This window comes from Miniopterus natalensis, chromosome 7, assembly GCF_054644295.1.
Source record: "Miniopterus natalensis isolate mMinNat1 chromosome 7, mMinNat1.hap1, whole genome shotgun sequence".
NCBI lineage: Eukaryota > Metazoa > Chordata > Mammalia > Chiroptera > Miniopteridae > Miniopterus > Miniopterus natalensis.
In genome coordinates this window covers 12,353,377-12,370,903 of record NC_142087.1, presented here as the reverse complement: position 1 = coordinate 12,370,903, position 17,527 = coordinate 12,353,377, and the positions used below count along the sequence as shown (strand labels likewise).

The following is a 17,527-nucleotide window of genomic DNA, read 5'->3' as shown; positions in this document are numbered from 1 at the left end:
CATCCTAGTCTAGGCAGGGCCTGCGAGTCCATGTGCCCATAGTGCCTGGCACACAGCGGGAACTCAGTAACTGCTAACAGTACAAATGAGGATGAGCCAGCATAGCACTGGTTCTTGGTTGGGCAGGATTCTGAAGCCAGCCAATGGTCCTACTCAGGAAGAAGTGGTGTAATCACAGTTTAAAGACCACAATGGCTCACAGAAGAGGAAGGAGGGAACTGTGACAGTGAAGGGACAGAAGAGTCAGGGCAGCAGAGTTCAAATCCTGCCTCTACTGATGTTTGGCGACCAAGATGACAGCCCTTTTTGCACCTTGGTTTTCTTAAGCATCATGGGGGGGGGGGGGGGGAGAATAACTCCCTGTTGTATAACTTACCAAATACCTGAAATTTCAAATATGAATTTTTTTGAAAGGGCCTCAAAAAAGTAAAAGCACTCAGCACATGTAAGACATTATGACTGTTATTTTTTATAACAAATACATTCCATATTGAAGGAAGGAGCCCTAATGCTTTGGACGGCAAGGTGGGATCTCACTCAGAGAGATCCTAGTTTTTAAATGCCAACCATATGCTGATGACCCCAAAGTGATACCTCCAGTCTCGACCTCCCCCCTAACTCCAGGTGTGTGTAATCCCGGTGCTGATTCTAATAGACACCTCATAACTAACTTGTTCAGGCTGGACTGCTCACCTCCTCCCCGTGGCCCCCCACCCCCTTTACCCACCCTAGTCCTACCCTCCTTGCCCATCTCAGTAAATGGCAAATCCACCCATCTCCCACTCAGGCCAAAACCCTGGAGGGAGCTCAAGAAGCCATGCTCAACTCCTCTCTTACGCCTACATCCAAATGATCAGCAAATTCTACATGTTCTACGTTCGAAACAGATCCAGAACACAAGCCTTTCTCACCACACCCACCACCAATATGCAGGTCCTAGCTACTGTCATCTCTCACACAGCAGCCACAGGGATGACTTCCCATTTCACCAGAGTAAATGCCAAAGTCCTTAGCGTGGCCCATGAAAGCCCAATGCAGTCTGGCTCCTTGCAACCCCTTAGCCCTCCTCTCCTCTCTACTTTTCCAGTTCACCCACCCCCTAACCCCCAGCTCCCTCACTGGTCTCCTAACTCACCAGGCATGCTCCCACCTCAGGGGCTTGCTCCCTCTACCTGACAGGCTACCTCGAGGGTCAGCATGCCTGGCTCCCTAACTTTCTTCAGGACACTGCCATGCCAGATGTCACCTTTTCAGTCAGTTTTTTCCCTGTCTACCCCACCTAAAACTGCTCCTCACTTGTAAAATGGAGACAACCGTACCTAGCTAGCACAGAGCTGTTGCGCTAGTCGTGTCTGAATCAGAAAGGTGCTTAGGGACTATCGAGCTCCCGGCCTCCTCTCCCCGACTCACCCCTCCCGATGCCTGGTCTCATCCAGAGGAGAATGCTGGAGCTGGCAGGAGGGCTCCTTCTCTACCTTGAACATGCTGCACTCCTCCAAAGCCCTTTCTCCCTCTGCAGGGTAAGGGCCCTTGCGCCTCCCTCCTGGAACTACCTGAAGGCTCAGAGAGCCCCAGCACACCTGGAGACCCTGGGAGCTGCCTGGTTTCGTAACTCGACAGAGCTGGGCTCTGGCCCACCACCCCAGCCCCCATCAGACTGGCGATTCCTCCAGCGCACCTACAGAGCAGTCATCTCGCCAATCACAGACCCTTTATTCTTCATGTTGACAAGGCCAGGTAACACAGCTAAACTGCCCGCTCTGCCTTGGGCACCAAGGCTTTGCCTAGCTGCCCACAGCAAAGTACAGTGGAAAGGCCATGAGCTCTGGAATCAGACTCGTTTCCCACGTGTAAAACAGAGAGAGCCACCCCAATGCCTTCTGGGCTAGAGGGCCATTCTGAGAGGCAGCCGAGTGGAGTCCTCAGACCCCACGAACGCCTGGGAAGCACCTGCTCCTGACTCCTTGCTCTGAGACGCGGGGAGGGGCCCACCTGGTTCCGCTGGCGCCCCATCAGCAGCACGCAGAGGACATAGAGCACCTCCAGCTTGTACATGATCTCGTGCATTATCTTCATGGACTGAGGCAGCTGGGTCCTTGCTGAAGTGTGAGGCAGGCCGTTCTCCTCAGGAGCCCCTGGAGGAGGGAACACGACGGAGGCTGAGACAGCCACCGGAAGAGAGGGGTGTCACTGCTTGTGAGGAAATGTGTTTCTGCTCCTCAAACCAGCTCTGAATAGACTTGAGGTAAAAGAACCATGACCCTGGGCCCTGAGTCCCTGACAAAGACCCTGAAAGCCACAAAACTCCCTCCAGGCCCCCAGGGGCCAGGCAGGCTTAGAAATTTAGAAAAATGGACTCTGCAGCTCTAGCTCACCAACTTTAACCAACCCTAAAAATGTTCTGACACAGCTAATGCAGGGATGTGACCCATCACTTCCCCACCATATTCCTTTCTCCTGCCACCACCAGACCTTACCCCTTCCCTGACCCAAAAGTGCCCAGACAGATGTCTAGCAGCAAATTGCATCAAACTCTCTTCGGGTCACAAATGACTGAGTAGTTGGTCCCTCTCTGTCTAGGTTCCACAAGAAGGCACTGCTGAAAGACTGGGAGGAATTCTTTTTAAAGATTTTTCCACCCCATTTTTCAAATAACCTTCTAAACTTTCTAAGGTTCAACTTTCTAAGGCAGCCTGTGCATCACAACTGCTGCTAGTGATACAGGTAAACATATTATCTACTAGTAGATTTTCACTTCACCCAATTTCATTGTTAGTAACAAGAATAGGAGCTAGGTAATATTTATGGGACATCTGCTATGTGCCAGGCACCATGTTTTGGGCTTTAGGTAAACCCTCTCACTTATTCTATACCCACTTAACAAAAAAGTATCTGTGGGTCACGCAGGCCACAGAGGAGTGTAGTGTTAGGAAGGCGGAAGAGCACAGTGACAAAGACTGAGAGCTCTGGAATTACAACTTGCTGGCTGGGCAAGTCACCTCCTCACTAGGCCTTAGGCTGCTCTATAAACTGGGAATAACCACAGTGCCACTGTGGATGCTGCAGTTACTGAGGACTGCATGAGAACACAAAAAGAACAGCACCTGATTCTTGGGAAGCCTCATTCTCAGGTCCCTATTATTTTGAAAGGTCACTGGTCAGAATCAGGAGACCTCAAGAGTTACTTCCCCTCAGTTTCCCTCATTTTAAAGATGAAAAGGCAAGTCAATAATTGCTAAGGTCCTTCAGAGCTCCTATTGGACTTGTTGCCCTAGAAGCCTTTTACAAAATCCAGAAAAGCGCATGGTACAGACAGCAGTGATCAGATATATACAGGTAAGGTGCATGTAAAAGGCATGGTGACTTCTGCATGTTGATATCATGATACAAGAATCTAACTTACTCCACCCTACAGACTGGAACCATTTTTTCCAGCCATATTATGTCACTAATATAAAATCACAGCTGTGGAAGAAGACCAGCTGCTGAATGAAGGATGACTGTGAGGCACCAATAGAGCTACTTTACAGCTGTCGGATGCAGAGTTCTATATGTGCCCATCAGGTCTGGTTGGCTTACAGTGTTGTTCAAGTCTTCTGTTTCCTTGATCTTCTGTATAGTTGTTCTATCCATTATTGAAAATGGGATGCTAAGGTCTCCAACTATCATTACTGAATTGTCTATTTCTCTTTAAATCTGTTCATTTTTGCTTTATTTATCTTGGCTCTTTTGCTAGATGCATATATGTTTATAACAGTTATATCTTCTCAACAGATTTACCCTTTTATTACTATAAAATGTCCCTTTTTAGCTTTGATAACATTTTTAAGGTCTCTTTCATTCAGTACAGCTACCCCAAATTCTTATGATTGCTCTTTGCATAATACATCTTTTTCTATACTTTCAACCTCTTTCTATCTTTGAATAGAAAGTATGTCTCCTGTAGGCCGTATTGAATTGGATCTTTTAAAAAATTCAATGTGACAATCTTAATTCCTTTATTTATCCTTTAATGCTTTCTTTTGCATTAAGTGGCATGTGGGCTCTCTGACAGACCCTTTCTGATAACGGTTTTCTCCTGTGTATGGGTCATACTTTCCTGTTTCTTTGCATGTCCCTTAATTTTTGTTAAGAACTAGACACTGTAGGTAAATACTGTATCAACTGTGGATAGTGATTCCCCTTCTTCCCTCAGGGCTTGCTGTTTCTTATTTGTTTAGTGACATGGCTAGCCTACTTCAGTGAGGTCTACTCCAAGGACTGGAACTCAGAGAGTGTAGCCTTGGGCATGTGCACAGTCTCCCTGGATAACAGTATTTTAGCAGGACTCTCTTTAACTGGCTCTTTTTCTGATCTGTTAAGCTTTCTGCCTCACCTGGTATGCAACTCAGCTGTCAGGCTCCCCGAATTGCTGGCTGAATGCTTTACAGTTTTTGACAAGGCCTTGAGGCATAAACTACTCCAGAGTCTAATTCAATTAAATCAGGGGTAGTGTTTGAGAATGAGGTCTGTTTTGACCTCAGAAGAGCTCTTCTTAGCTGTCTCTTCCCAATTCTCTCTGGTAAACTAGCTGGCATATGGTTTGGCTTTTTGTTATCAAAAAGAGCTAACAGCCCCATTTAATTTGCTTAACACCAAAATCTACATTGTTTTTAAGAATGCCCTTAGACTCAAACTTCCTCACATTCTGTTCTTACCTATTACTTCCCCCTGTTCCTGGCAAAGTCTTGGTGTCACTACTCCAAGGGGAGCCAGTACTTTCTAGTCTCCCTGTGTGGAACCTCTGTCCTACTGAGCTGAGTAAAGGGAGATAAGAACCAAAGAATTCTTGGCCTGCCAGGCCTGGACTAGAGTAGAGCTTCCATATTATGTGTAGTATGGAGGTACGTAGAGGAAAGGAGCCCTTGGCATTATGCTAAGTGAAATAAGTCAGACAGAAAAAGATATATACTGACCATATGATATTTATATGTAGAATCTAAGAAACCCAAACTCAGAGAAACGCAGTAGAGTGGTGGTTACCAGGGGTTGGGAAATGGGGAGATACTGTTCAAAGGGTACAATCTTCCAGTTATAAGATTAACAAGTTCTGGGGATCCATGATGATTACAGTTAATAATACTGGATCATATACTTACTGAATGTTGTTAAGATAGTAAATCTTAAATATTCTCAGCACAAGAAAGAAATGGTAATTATGTGATGGGATGGAGATGACAGCTACAGCTGTAGTGGAAATCATTTAAAAATATATAAATATATATTTCCCTGGCCCGTGTGACTCAGTGGTTAGTGTTGGCCCCTGGCACCGAAGGACTGTGGGTTCAATTCCCAGACAAGGGCACGGAGCTACCTGGGTTGCAGGTTGGATCCCTGGCCCCGGGTGGGCTGTGTGTGGGAGGCAACCAATAGATGTCTGTGTCTCACATCAATGTTTCTCTCTCTCTCTCTCTCTCTCTCCCCCCCTTGTCCCTCCCTCCCTTCCACTCTCTCTAAAAGTCAATGGAAAAAAATATCCTTGAGTGAGGATCGACAAATTGTACACTTTAAACTTTCAACGTTATGTCAATCTCAAAAAAGCGAGTAAGAAAGGAGTCCCTGACCCCATGGCCACACGCAATCAAGAACTTAGCCTCTTCAAATGGAGTTGGAGGGGGTTCTAAAGCTGGTACCCTGTCCCTCCGAATGATAACAAATTCCTTTTTGTGACTGCGGGAGCCTGACTTTTCTGCCACGCTTGCCCAGAGTGGAACTCCATGGATCATAATTTCTACTGTCACAGACTCGATCACTGTTCTTCCTGAGTTTTAGTAGATTTTCTTGAAGAAATGTTTCATTTGCTGTATGCTTGTAGAACAATTTTTAGAGACTTTACATGGATGGTTTTGTCATTGTTTTTTATGTTTTGTTTAGTTTTCCTGCAGAAGCAGGTCCACAGAGCTCTGCACACTGCCATCCCACAATTTCCTCCGTTCAATTTTATCTGCATGATTACAGTGAGAATTCCTGGGTTTGTACCGTCTGACCCCATCCAACTGGCCAGAGTCAAATGCTTCAGGGTTGGGCAAATGACCCAAGATGGGCCACTCCTTTACCAGGTAGTTGGAGCTGAGACGAGGATCCTACCCACTTACTAGGCAGTCTACTCCTCAGAAGAGAGGAAAGAGAGGGCTAAAGAGGAGACAGCAAGAACTTTCTGGGTTCCTAAGGATGCTCTGGCTAATGGCTCCAGACAGTCTCTCTGATTGTGCAACAAACATGACTCCCTCCAATCAGACTGTTCCCATAGAGGGAGTTCAAAGAGGTTTCTGTCACTAGCTATCAAAAGAATCTTAACAATCATGATCTAGGATTCCCTGAGGAAAAATTCCACTTTGAGCAAATTTAAACTTATCCTTCCCAGAAAAGAGGTCAAGAATGACTCCAGGAATCTACAGGAAGGCGCCCCACCTCTCAGGAGACCCACCACAAGTACCTTGACTGTGCTCCGATTCCTCATTAGCCACTCGCATCAGGGCATCTAGCACCAAGGCGTTGTCCAGCCATGTGTACCACTCCTCCAACTCCTGAAGGAAGCTGGCCGTGCCCGTTGATTCTGACACCTTTCGAGTTGCCAGCTTGCAAAGCCGCTCAACAAAGCCAGGGATGCTAAGCAGGGCCGCTGCCAAAGGAAAGGACAAAAGAAGGAATTTTCAAAACAGAGACCAGCTCTAAAGCCCTCAACAAACAACCTGCTCCTCACCTGCATGACAGGAATGATTTCTAACCTGACAGAAGCTAGTCAGCCACAGCTTCCCTTTAAAATGAAAGGCCAAACAAAGGTAAAATAGTAATAAAGCTATAGAAACACATCGATTTTAGCAGGTGCAGGGAAAAAGGCTCTCTTATTCCTACTGGTGGGAATATAAATTAGAATAATTTATGCCTTAAATCTGTGTGTCTCTGAGCCATGAGGTCCATTTCTGGAAATTTACCATAAGGAAATAACCAGTTATATATACAAAGATAGCTGTATATAGATGTTCACTCGTGTGGCTTATATAACAACAAAAAGGTGGAAATAACTACATGTTCATTAACAGCACACTGATTAAATATGGCATATCCATACACAGACTACGACACAGGCACTAAGAACAACGACACATACCTCTCTATAGTGACTCCAAAAGCTGTTTAGATTTACTTACAAAAAGATGCTTAAATGCTACCTAAACATTATTGGCTTAGGCCCGTTTTCTTAAAAAATTTAAAACTTTGCTTCTTTAAATTATATACATAATATACACATAAAGAATGAAAAGATATGTACTAAGGTATTTACTGTAACCGCTTCTGAGTACAAGATAATATAAATGCTTCTTTTAAAACTACTTATCTATAATTTGATTTTTCTGTAACAAACAAGCACTGGCAGGAAGAAAAAAAACAAGCCTTTTTTTTATTTTTGGTAAATTTAGAAACTGAGTAATTGCACAACTCCTATAATTGAATAATTATCAACTCATATTTCTGCCAATCCCATTTTACTCAGAATAATGAATAAGCTGGAAATTCTGATCAGCATAAGAGAACATAATTAACTTTCAAATCAAGGAGATCTGGGTTCAAATCTTGACATCAACCTTTAAAATAAGGCTAACACCTGTACATATGTGCTTGTGTGTGCAGTAAATCTTCCAAGGAGGGTAGAAAACAGCCGCTGCTGAAAGAGAATTAGGCCAATGGGAATAGAGTGGGAGGGAAACACTTTTTTGAATCTGTAGATTTTTTTGAACCATGCAAATGTGTCATCTAATTCAAAATTAATAAATACCTAGATATTTCATGTCAAGATATTACTATTTATATTTTTATTTTAAAAAAAATCAAGATGTTACTATTCATTTGGGAGGGTATAATATGGTATTGGAGTTACGTTTAAAGAGAGTCATTATCTTGTAGAAACACTGAAATACATACAGGCGAAATTTTATAATGTCTGGGATTTGCTTCAATAAACCCAAAGTGATGAAGGGAGGAGTGAATGGGATAGAGAGAAAGGGAGGCTACCAGCTGACAACTGCTAAAGCTAGGTGATGGGTAAATAAGGATTGTTATACTATTCATGTGTCATATATATGTCTCTACTTTTATTTATTTTTATTTTTTTATTTTTTAATTTATTTTTTTAAAAGTATATCTTTATTGATTTCAGAGAGAGGAAAGGAGAGGGAGAGAGAGAGAGATAGAAACATCAATGATGAGAGAGTCATTGATGAGCTGCCTTGAGCCCGCAACCCGGGCATGTACCCTGACCGGGAATCGAACCTCGATCTCCTGGATCCTAGGTCAATGCTCAACCGCTGAGCCATGCCCGGCTGGGCTATGTCTCTACTTTTATATGTGGGAAGTTCCCCATAATGAAAAAGTTTAAAGTAAAATTCAAAAGAATACTACATTAAAGAAAATTCTAAAAAAAAATAAAAGTAATTAGTTAGGAGGATTATATAAAGTCATATAAATTCAGTCCCAGCACAGAGCTAGGCAATAATCTTAGCCCTCTATCCATCCTTTATACATTACTGAATGACTATAAAATAATACTTGACCTCATTCAAAAAAGAAGTGAATTAAAACTACAAATATGCCCTGGCTGGTGTGGCTCAGTGGTTAGAGGGTTGGCTTGCAGAAGGGTCACAGGTTTGATTCCTGGTCAAGGGTGCATACCTAGGTTGCAGGTTCGATCCCTGGCCCAGGTTGGGTATGTGCATGGGGTTAAGGGGGGTGACCAATCGATGTGTCTCTCTCCCATCAGTGTTTCTCTCTCTTTCTCTCTCTTATCCTCCCTCCTCCCTTTCACCTACTCTTGCTAAAAATCAATGGAATGAAAAAAATATTCTCAAGTGAGCATTAACAATAACAAAAAACCCCTACAAATTAACTTTTCCTTGAAAAGTTAAACACAGAATTATCACATGATCCAGCAATTCCACTAAGTATCTACCCAAAAGAAACAAACACAGGTACACATATATTCACAGCAGCACTATTCACAACAGCCAAAAGGTGGAAACAACCAAATGCCCATCCAACAAATGGATAAACAAATTGTGCTATATACATACAACAAATATTATTCAGCCATAAAAAGGAATGAAACGGTGATATGCTACAGTGAAAGACATCATGCTAAGTGAAAGCATGATACATAATAAAAAGGTCACATATTGTATGATGTATGACTCCACTGATATCAAATATCCAGAATAGGTAAATCCACAGACAGAAAGCAAGTGGTTGGGAGTTGAGGAATAATTGCTTAATGTGTATGGGGTTTCTTTTTTGAGTGATGAAGCTGCTTGGGGAACTAAATGGCCAAATGTAAATGGACATTACATGCAAAAGTTGTAAATGTACTAAATGCCGCTGAATTGTTCACTTTAAATGGTTCACTTTAAATGGTTAATTTTATGTCACTTTAATCTCAATAAAAAGTACGCTGAGACAGCTATTTTGTTTTTTTTGAAATAACAATTTTTACTTATCAGTTTGACAAATACCAAGAAGTTAACACATTGTATGCGGGAAATGTATTTATTATACGTTTTACGTTGACTGGAAGTAGAGCGCGCGATAAAAACTACCCGCAAACAATGTGTTAAAAAAACCTTGTGCTGGGAAGGGTATACAGAGTGGGAAGATGAACCAGTTATTTCCTTGGAAGTATAATTTGTCAATAGCTATCAAAGTTCAAAAAGCAAATATCTTGTGCCTCATAATCTATACACAATGTTATTTGTAGGAGCAAAGACCTGAAACAAACTAAATTTCCATCAATAGGGGACTAGATAAATTACAGTATGCAACTATAAAAGAATACTATATAGCTGTAAAAAGGAATCAGATCATTCCAAATGTACTGGAATGGAATGCTTTGTAAGGTAAAGCCAGGGGCAGAATGATGCCTATTTTACCTTACCATCTAAACAAACCGGGAGGAGTCAACCTCTTTCTTCCCCTCCTCCACCCCATGATTGGGCAATATTTCTGAGGGGCACATGAAAAATGAGAACAGGTTACCATGGGGAGGAGAATAAACTTTCTACTGTATACCTGCTGTTCCTTTTGTACCTTATGAATTTTTTTAAACCTTAGATATATATTACTTCTTCCCAAAAATAAATGAAATTGGATTCTACATGAAAATCTTCACAAACCTAGATTTTTACTCTCACGCCTCTTTTCCCCAGTTTCTTTAGTTATTCCTCACAAGACAGTTCCTAAGACCTAGTCTTTACACCGTGCACACTGAACACAGCATAGCCCTTCAGGTGTGACCTGCCCAGTGTTCAGGGTTCTGAGACTCTGACTCCCACCACAGATTCCTCAGCTTTTAATGAGTCACTCATCTCTTGAAAAGCTAAAGAAAGTGATGCACTCCCCTTCCCTCCCCCCAAAAAATCACTGGCCCAATTTTACTCAGCAGCTTATGTACTGTCTCAGGAGACTGGCATCCAGCACTGTACAGTCTTTGTAATTCTCACAGCCTTATCAGTAGCTCTAACACACGTTAGTTCATGTTAAACTGGCTGACAACTAAAACACCCACTACTTCCGAGAACTTCTGCAAAAGCAGACTTCCTCTCTCTTCTTGTTTGTTAAAACACCAGTATTTCCCAAATACTACTGTAAATTTTCCTCTCACAGGGTAGGCTCTGCTGTTCAGCTCTCCAAGGTGATTCTGAATTCCATCCTAGCTTATGTATTGCATAAAAATCAGCCTCTCTCAGCTCAGTGTCACCTATAAACTGGTAATTATCTGGCCCTGTGGCTTCAACTATATCTCTAAAATCTTGAATGGTCCCCCCCCCAGATAGAGCATTTGTTCCCATCTGAATCGAGAGAAGGGACAACTAGTAGTTCTGAGAATCCCCCAAAGGGCTCTAACATTTTAATTATCTGAACTCCAGGAAGATCAGATAAAGCATTATTCACTGAGCAAGAAAACTAGCGCAGAGTTACAGTATACTGAAGAAATTAAAAAAAAAAAAGACACCAAAAAACACCGACAACAAAAAACAAACAAAAAATCCCCATACGTTTTGGCAGCATACCGCATGCTTCAGTTTTCTAAACCACTAAGGACTGAATTGTGTGTCTCCCTCTGTTCCCTTTCCAAATTCATATGTTGAAAGCCCTGATCTACAATATGACTGTACTTGGAGACAGGGTCTTTAGGGAGGTAATTAAATAAGGTCATTTGAGTGGGGCACTAATCCAATAGGACCAGTGTCCTTATACAAAAGGAGGAGACACCAGAGCTCTCCCCTTTTTTTTTTTTAATATATCTTTATTGATTTCAGCGAGAGGAAAGTAGAGGGAGAGAGAGGGATAGAAACACCAATGATGAGAGAGTCATTGATCGGCTGCAGCCCACAACCTGGGCATGTACCCTGACCGGGAATCGAATCCCAATCGCCTGGATCCTAGGTCGACACTCAACCGCTGAGCCACGCCCAGCCGGGCCAGAGCTCTCTCTTTCTGTGCACGCACAGAGGAGAGGCCATGAGGACACACTGAGAAGGTGGCTGGCTACAAGCCAGGAAGAGAGGCCTCACCAGAAACCAACACCGATAGCACCTTGATCTTGGATCTCTAGCCTCCAGAACTGTGAGAAAATTAATTTCTTTTATTTAAGTCACCCAATCTATGGTTCCTTGTTATGGCAGTCAGAGCTGACTACTACACATACCTCTATTTAAAAGTATTCATTATTGGAATTCAATTAAAGAATGACAACACTAAGGACTAAGATCTTTCTCATCTACTCATGATTTAATTATGTGCACCTTGGCCCTCCCAGTGCATCTGACTGGAGAAAAATGTGTGTGGGATGGGGGAGTGGAGAGATGGGAACTACGGTCAGAGAGCTGGGAGGGCCTAGACCCTGTACAACATCATGTGCTAAAATACAACATTTAATAAAGCTTTATTCCAAAAGATACAAGCAGACATCACATGGAGATTGTATCATGTGTTAGCCACACAGGTATGAAAGTGAGCCTAGACATTTCATAAAGACTTTCTTTTTTAATCCCCCAAATCAAAGAAAACTGACTTGGGGTTAAAACTCAGTTAATTAAAAACCCAACTGACTAGAAAGCCTTATTCCCCAAGGATAATGGGTAATGCTGGTTTTACTTAAGTCAGCTCAGAAGCAGTACGTGAAGGTAATCAATACTAACAGAACAAAATAGATTCCTTAAATGGGAAACTAAAAGTTGACAGTGACTTAGTGCATCAGCACAGGTATCCAATACGGTACCTTTATGACCCTCCGTTTCCTAAGCTGTGCAATGGAGATACTAATCTCTATTATCTAGGGCTGCTTGGAGGATTACATAAAATCACTTCTAGGCAAATGTTCTTCCAGCTCAATGTCCGCCACATAGCAGGAGATTAAGAAATGTGAGCTTTTGTCAGTGCATATGTATGTGTACATTTAAATCAGCTGTGAGGTATAATTTAGTTATAATAAAATGCACATGATCTTAAGAATGTATATTTTATGATTTACTAACCTGAGTACTCCTCAAAAGTCATAAGAGGAGGGAGAAAGAAAAGCCTACACAAGGCCAAAGAAGGCTATGGACTCAGGAGAGAAAAACAAGCCAAAGGGAGAACCACTAACCTGGGGTCCAAAGAATTAACACTTCTGTTTCTACATGACTAAAAATGTGTAAAATTAAATTCCTTAATAACCTACAAGTACAGTTATGACCATCTGGTGTTCATAACTAAAATCAGAACATTAATGAAGACTCCTCATATTCAGTATTTAGAAGGAAAGCTGCTGGATAGCACTTAGCAATTCTGCAGATAGGCCTGGGAAGGCACACATCCAGTCACTGGATGCTTTGAGTGGAAGGCATACATCCACTCTGATGCTTTGAGAAACAGTACTGTTTTCAAAGCATCAGAGGGCTGCTGTAGAATGGCCATAGTTTCCTACTGCTGCTTTTAATGATAAATTTTTATTATTCCACTTGGTTATTTGGTTAACCCTATGGTACACGAGATTTTTTTTAAATCAATTGTATTTCTAGAACTAGCTTTTAAGACACAAATGTTTTAGTTCAAATATGAATCATCTATACTCTTATGACCAAACAGATATATGCCCAATTTCCCTCAAATCTGCATAGGTCAGGATAATAGAACAGAGTTATTTTGCTACAAAAAAGCAATAGGTGAGGTAGATGAGTTAGAATAGTACTTTTAAAAAATTTAATAACTAATATACTCACATGGTTCTAAAACCCAACATATATAAAATAATACACCCAAGCTTAACAGGTGGCCACTTTAGGTTTCTTGTGTATGCTTTCAGTATGCATACTGTATACGAGCAAACAAATACATATGGTATTAGTCCCTCCTCCCTGCCTTAATACAAAAGATATCATATTATACATACAACCCTGCATTTTCCTTTTTACCATTAATATACCTTGGAGATTTTTCTATATCAGTGTATGGAGATTTTCTTCATTCTTTTTTCTTAAAAACTATACAATTTTTCATTATGTAAATATTCTTTAAATTAAGCAGTCCCTTGTTGATAAACATTTAGATTATTTCTACTCTTTTTGTTATTACAATGTTGCAATTAATAACATCATACATACGTGTGTGTTTGTGTGTGTGTATGTGTGTATAATCTATGTGTGTATAATCTATAGGATAAAGATCCAGAGAGGCTTAGTGGATCAAAAGGTACAGGTATTTGTGACTCTGATAAACAATGATTCTTAACTTTTTTGAGGTTCTGATCCATCCGAAAATCTGATGAAGGCTACAGACTTGGCCCCCCAAATAATGAACAAATACACACAAATTTTGCATACTCTAAGTAGACCCCAGGAACCCTTACATGGATTAATCTCTAGAGATACTGAAAGAGCTAGATGAGTTAGGAAGGTGCCTTAGAGCTACAATCTTAAAATTCTGAGAGTTTAGAGACTTTACCTTGGTTGATCTCAGCTGCAGAAGGCCCCAAGCTCAAGCTCTTCTTCTGCTGAGCATTTTTGGCAAGAAGTGTGTGCTTGTCATCATTCCCTGTATCCATCTCTGAGATGGTGACAGCCAGGATCCGGCAGAAATTAGCAAGCTGCTGCTGATCGAAATTGGATACTAAGGAACTCAGATTGGGGACTTCATCTAGTCGGATCATTTCCTACAGAAAACACAAATAATACAATCCCTGTGCTCAGTTCATTCAAGATTAGATGTGCTCCTCTTTTGCATTCCCCTAAGAATGCAACCACGTAGGCTTAAATCCCAGCCCTGCAATTTACAGCTGTGCAACCTAAGTTCTAGAACCTATCTGAGTCTCTTTTGCTCATTTGTCAAATGGGACTAACCTACCTCGTAGGTCTGAGGATTAAACCTTTGAGCACCACTGTTCTTGTTTTCTACCTTTGCTCATGTGGCTCATTTTGCCTATTAAAAAAAAGAAAGAAAAAGAAATATCTACCACTCAAGTTTTATGAATCACAAACTGCCATCCTTGCTACAGGTGTTTTCTTTTTAAGAAATAGTGTATTTCAAATACAGCTGAAGGCCCTGTTTCCCCACCCAGTTGCATTCCCCTCTCCCCAGAGGTAACCATTATTTTGAACTTTGTGTAATTATTCCCACGTTTCTGTACTTATGTTTCCGTAAAAACATTCGGTACTGTTCTGCACGCAGTGTGAATGGTGTCATGCACCACCTTACTTCTCAGTCAACACAGAGTTAACTGCACTGATACAAGCAGCTCTAGTTTCTGTGTCTTTCATTGTTTTACTCCACAATTTATTCTTTCTATATGTTTAGGTGAACTACAATTTTTCACTACTGAACAGTGTTGTGATGAACATTCCTATAGATGTCTCCTTCTGTATATGAACAAGTAACCAGTTATCTAGAGAAAGTGACAGGCATTCTTGCCCTTTTCTTGGCTTTAACAGAAATATTTCCAAAGCTGAACATTAAGTTTAATGTTTGCTGTAAGTTTTAACAGATACCCTGTATCAAGTTAAGGAATTTTCCTCCTATTCCTAGCTTTCATCAGGAATGAATACTGAGTTTTATAAAGTGCTTTTTGTTACCTGGTTATAGTGTTTTCTGTGACAGAGAAATACCCAGTCCAGCAGAAGTAAACTAGTGGGAGGAAGAGTAGCAGGTATTCTCTGAGGAATATAAAGATTTTTCAAAAGGAGAAAAGTTCATGTAATACAGAACATTTTCAGATTTTAAGAAAAAAAATTTTTTAATTAAAAATCTGCGTATAAATGGGCTGACACAGTCCAAACCTGTGTCATGCAAGGGCCGAATGTATTCTAATTTTTATTTGATGCCTACAACATATGGTACGAAGAATAAGAAAGTGAATAGCTGTGTGTCTATCACATCTCTGTGCCTCTCTGCCAGAGGTAACCACCTCCATCATGAATTTTATTACCACTTTGCCTTTAAAAACAGTTTTATCATGATTTAAGTTTGCTTATTTTTGAGCTTTATAAAAATGATATAATATACAGTCTTATGCAACTGACTTCTAGCATTACTTTCTATGATTCAGCTGTGCTGTTGCCTTTAGCAACAGTTCATTTCTTTCCACCACTTTCTAATACAAGCACATCTCCTTTTATTGCGCTTTGCTTTACTGCACTTCACAGATGTTGCATTTTTTTTTTTTTTAAATATATCTTTATTGATTTCAGAGAGAGGAAAGGAGAGGGAGAGAGACAGAAACATCAATGATGAGAGAGTCATTGACAGGCTGCAGCCCGCAACCCGGGCATGTGCCCTGACTGGGAATCGAACCCCTATCGCCTGGATCCTAGGTCAATGCTCAACTGCTGAGCCACACCCAGCCAGGCAGATGTTGCATTTTTAACAAATAGAAGGCAAAACCTCCACCAGCAAAAAGATTACAACTCACTTTACTGTGATACTCGCTTTACTGCAGTGGTCTGGAGCTGAACCCGCAGTGTCTTGGAGGTATGCCTGTGTTCTACTGTGTGAACAGAGCACATTTACCCATTCTCCAGTTGACAGACCATAGGTCTCAGTTTTTTGTTCTGTGCTTCTTGATGCACATGTGCAGTTTTTCTGGGGCAGTGCCTTAAAAACCATTCTGACAATGCTCAAGAACAAGAAATAAATTTTCAACAATCCAGTAAACATACATATGTGAATGTAGAGATAGATACGTGTATAAATATGAAACAAACACTTTCAAACAATAACCTTAGATGATACACTTTGATCTTTTCTATTTAGCTGGCAGACCCAGTGAAGTGATTTCACAGCCTCTTGGCTTCAATTTAGTGTTTTCCTTTCTAAGAATCACTGCTCTGGGAATGAGCTTTCCCACAAGCGTGCCTGGGCATAGGTTATCAGTGACTCAGGCCACAATACTGATGTCATGGCCCTCAGGGCAGTGCATACCTAGGTACTAGGTTACAGGGTAGGTGCATGTTCAAGCAGAAAACAGAAGAAAGGTAAAGATATTATGCAGATATAAAAAGTATCATCAGTATAGAAGTGTTGCCAGTGATACACATTCTAACCAAATTTGTTGTCTTACTGTGGTCTTGATTTGCATTTCCCTGATTATCAATGAGGTTAAGCATTTTCTCTTACATTTATGAACCACTGGTTTCTCTTCTGTGAAATGCTTGTTCATATCACTGACCATTTTTCTACTGAACATTTTTCTATTTGTCATTTTCTCACCAATTTGTAAGAATTCTTGATAAATTCTGACTACCAATCTTTTGTCAGTTGGATGGGTTGAAAATACCTTTTCCCAATTTGTGGCTTGGGTTCCTTCTTTATGATGTCTGTTTCCCTTGCAAACTGCATCAAGATACCCATAACACCTAGCAGAACTCATCAACATCTTTTGGCAACACAGAAAAAGCAATTCTAGACTCCTACGCTGATACTGCCAGGAAGACTAGTTTCCACCCTGGAAGCCCCTTTCCGCACACTGGCTGGAGCACAGTTAATGGAAAAATAACAAAGCCTTTTTATCAAAGGGCACAAAGGGTCTGTCTGGGACCTGTACACATTTCCAAAGTGTTCCTACAGACAATGGGCCACTTATGCATCTTCTGCCTGGGAGAGAACAAACAGGACCTGAGGAAAGTGCAGCATAAACACAGAAATGAAAGCTGGCACAACACAATGCATGTGGGAGCGCTTTTGCCAGAGATGCCAACTCTAAGAGGCTGTTCCTGCATCCCCTACTAGTAGTAAGAGAAAGAAATCTGCCAACCTGCAACCAACACGGAAGTATGGGACAAAGACTGGGAAAGTAAGCTTCAGGTCCTAACAAGCATAACACTAAAAACCTAATACAGTGATTCTTGAATAGAGGTCTATAGGTATGTTTTTGCGGTCTGTCATATCTCAATGATAAGTTTTTTAACTTAAAAGAGTTTTCATTTCAATCATAGTGTTTTTTTTAAAAGCATATTCTGGATCATTTTAA

The 17,527-nt window shown here is 41.2% G+C and overlaps 1 protein-coding gene across 2 annotated transcripts in view; it reads right to left on the bottom strand.

The window, feature by feature from the left end:
• Positions 1-17,527, bottom strand: part of TRPC4AP (transient receptor potential cation channel subfamily C member 4 associated protein) — a 59,385-nt gene that overhangs the window by 16,290 nt on the left and 25,568 nt on the right. Inside the window, exons 7-9 of one of the 2 annotated variants that reach the window (XM_087818769.1) lie at positions 14,011-14,218; positions 6,476-6,661; positions 1,993-2,159 (exon numbers count right to left, since the gene is read on the bottom strand). In XM_087818769.1, coding sequence (XP_087674895.1) covers positions 1,993-2,159; positions 6,476-6,661; positions 14,011-14,218 — 561 coding nt within the window. The remainder of the gene's footprint in view (positions 1-1,992; positions 2,160-6,475; positions 6,662-14,010; positions 14,219-17,527) is intronic. The other variant, XM_087818770.1, reaches the window with a different exon arrangement.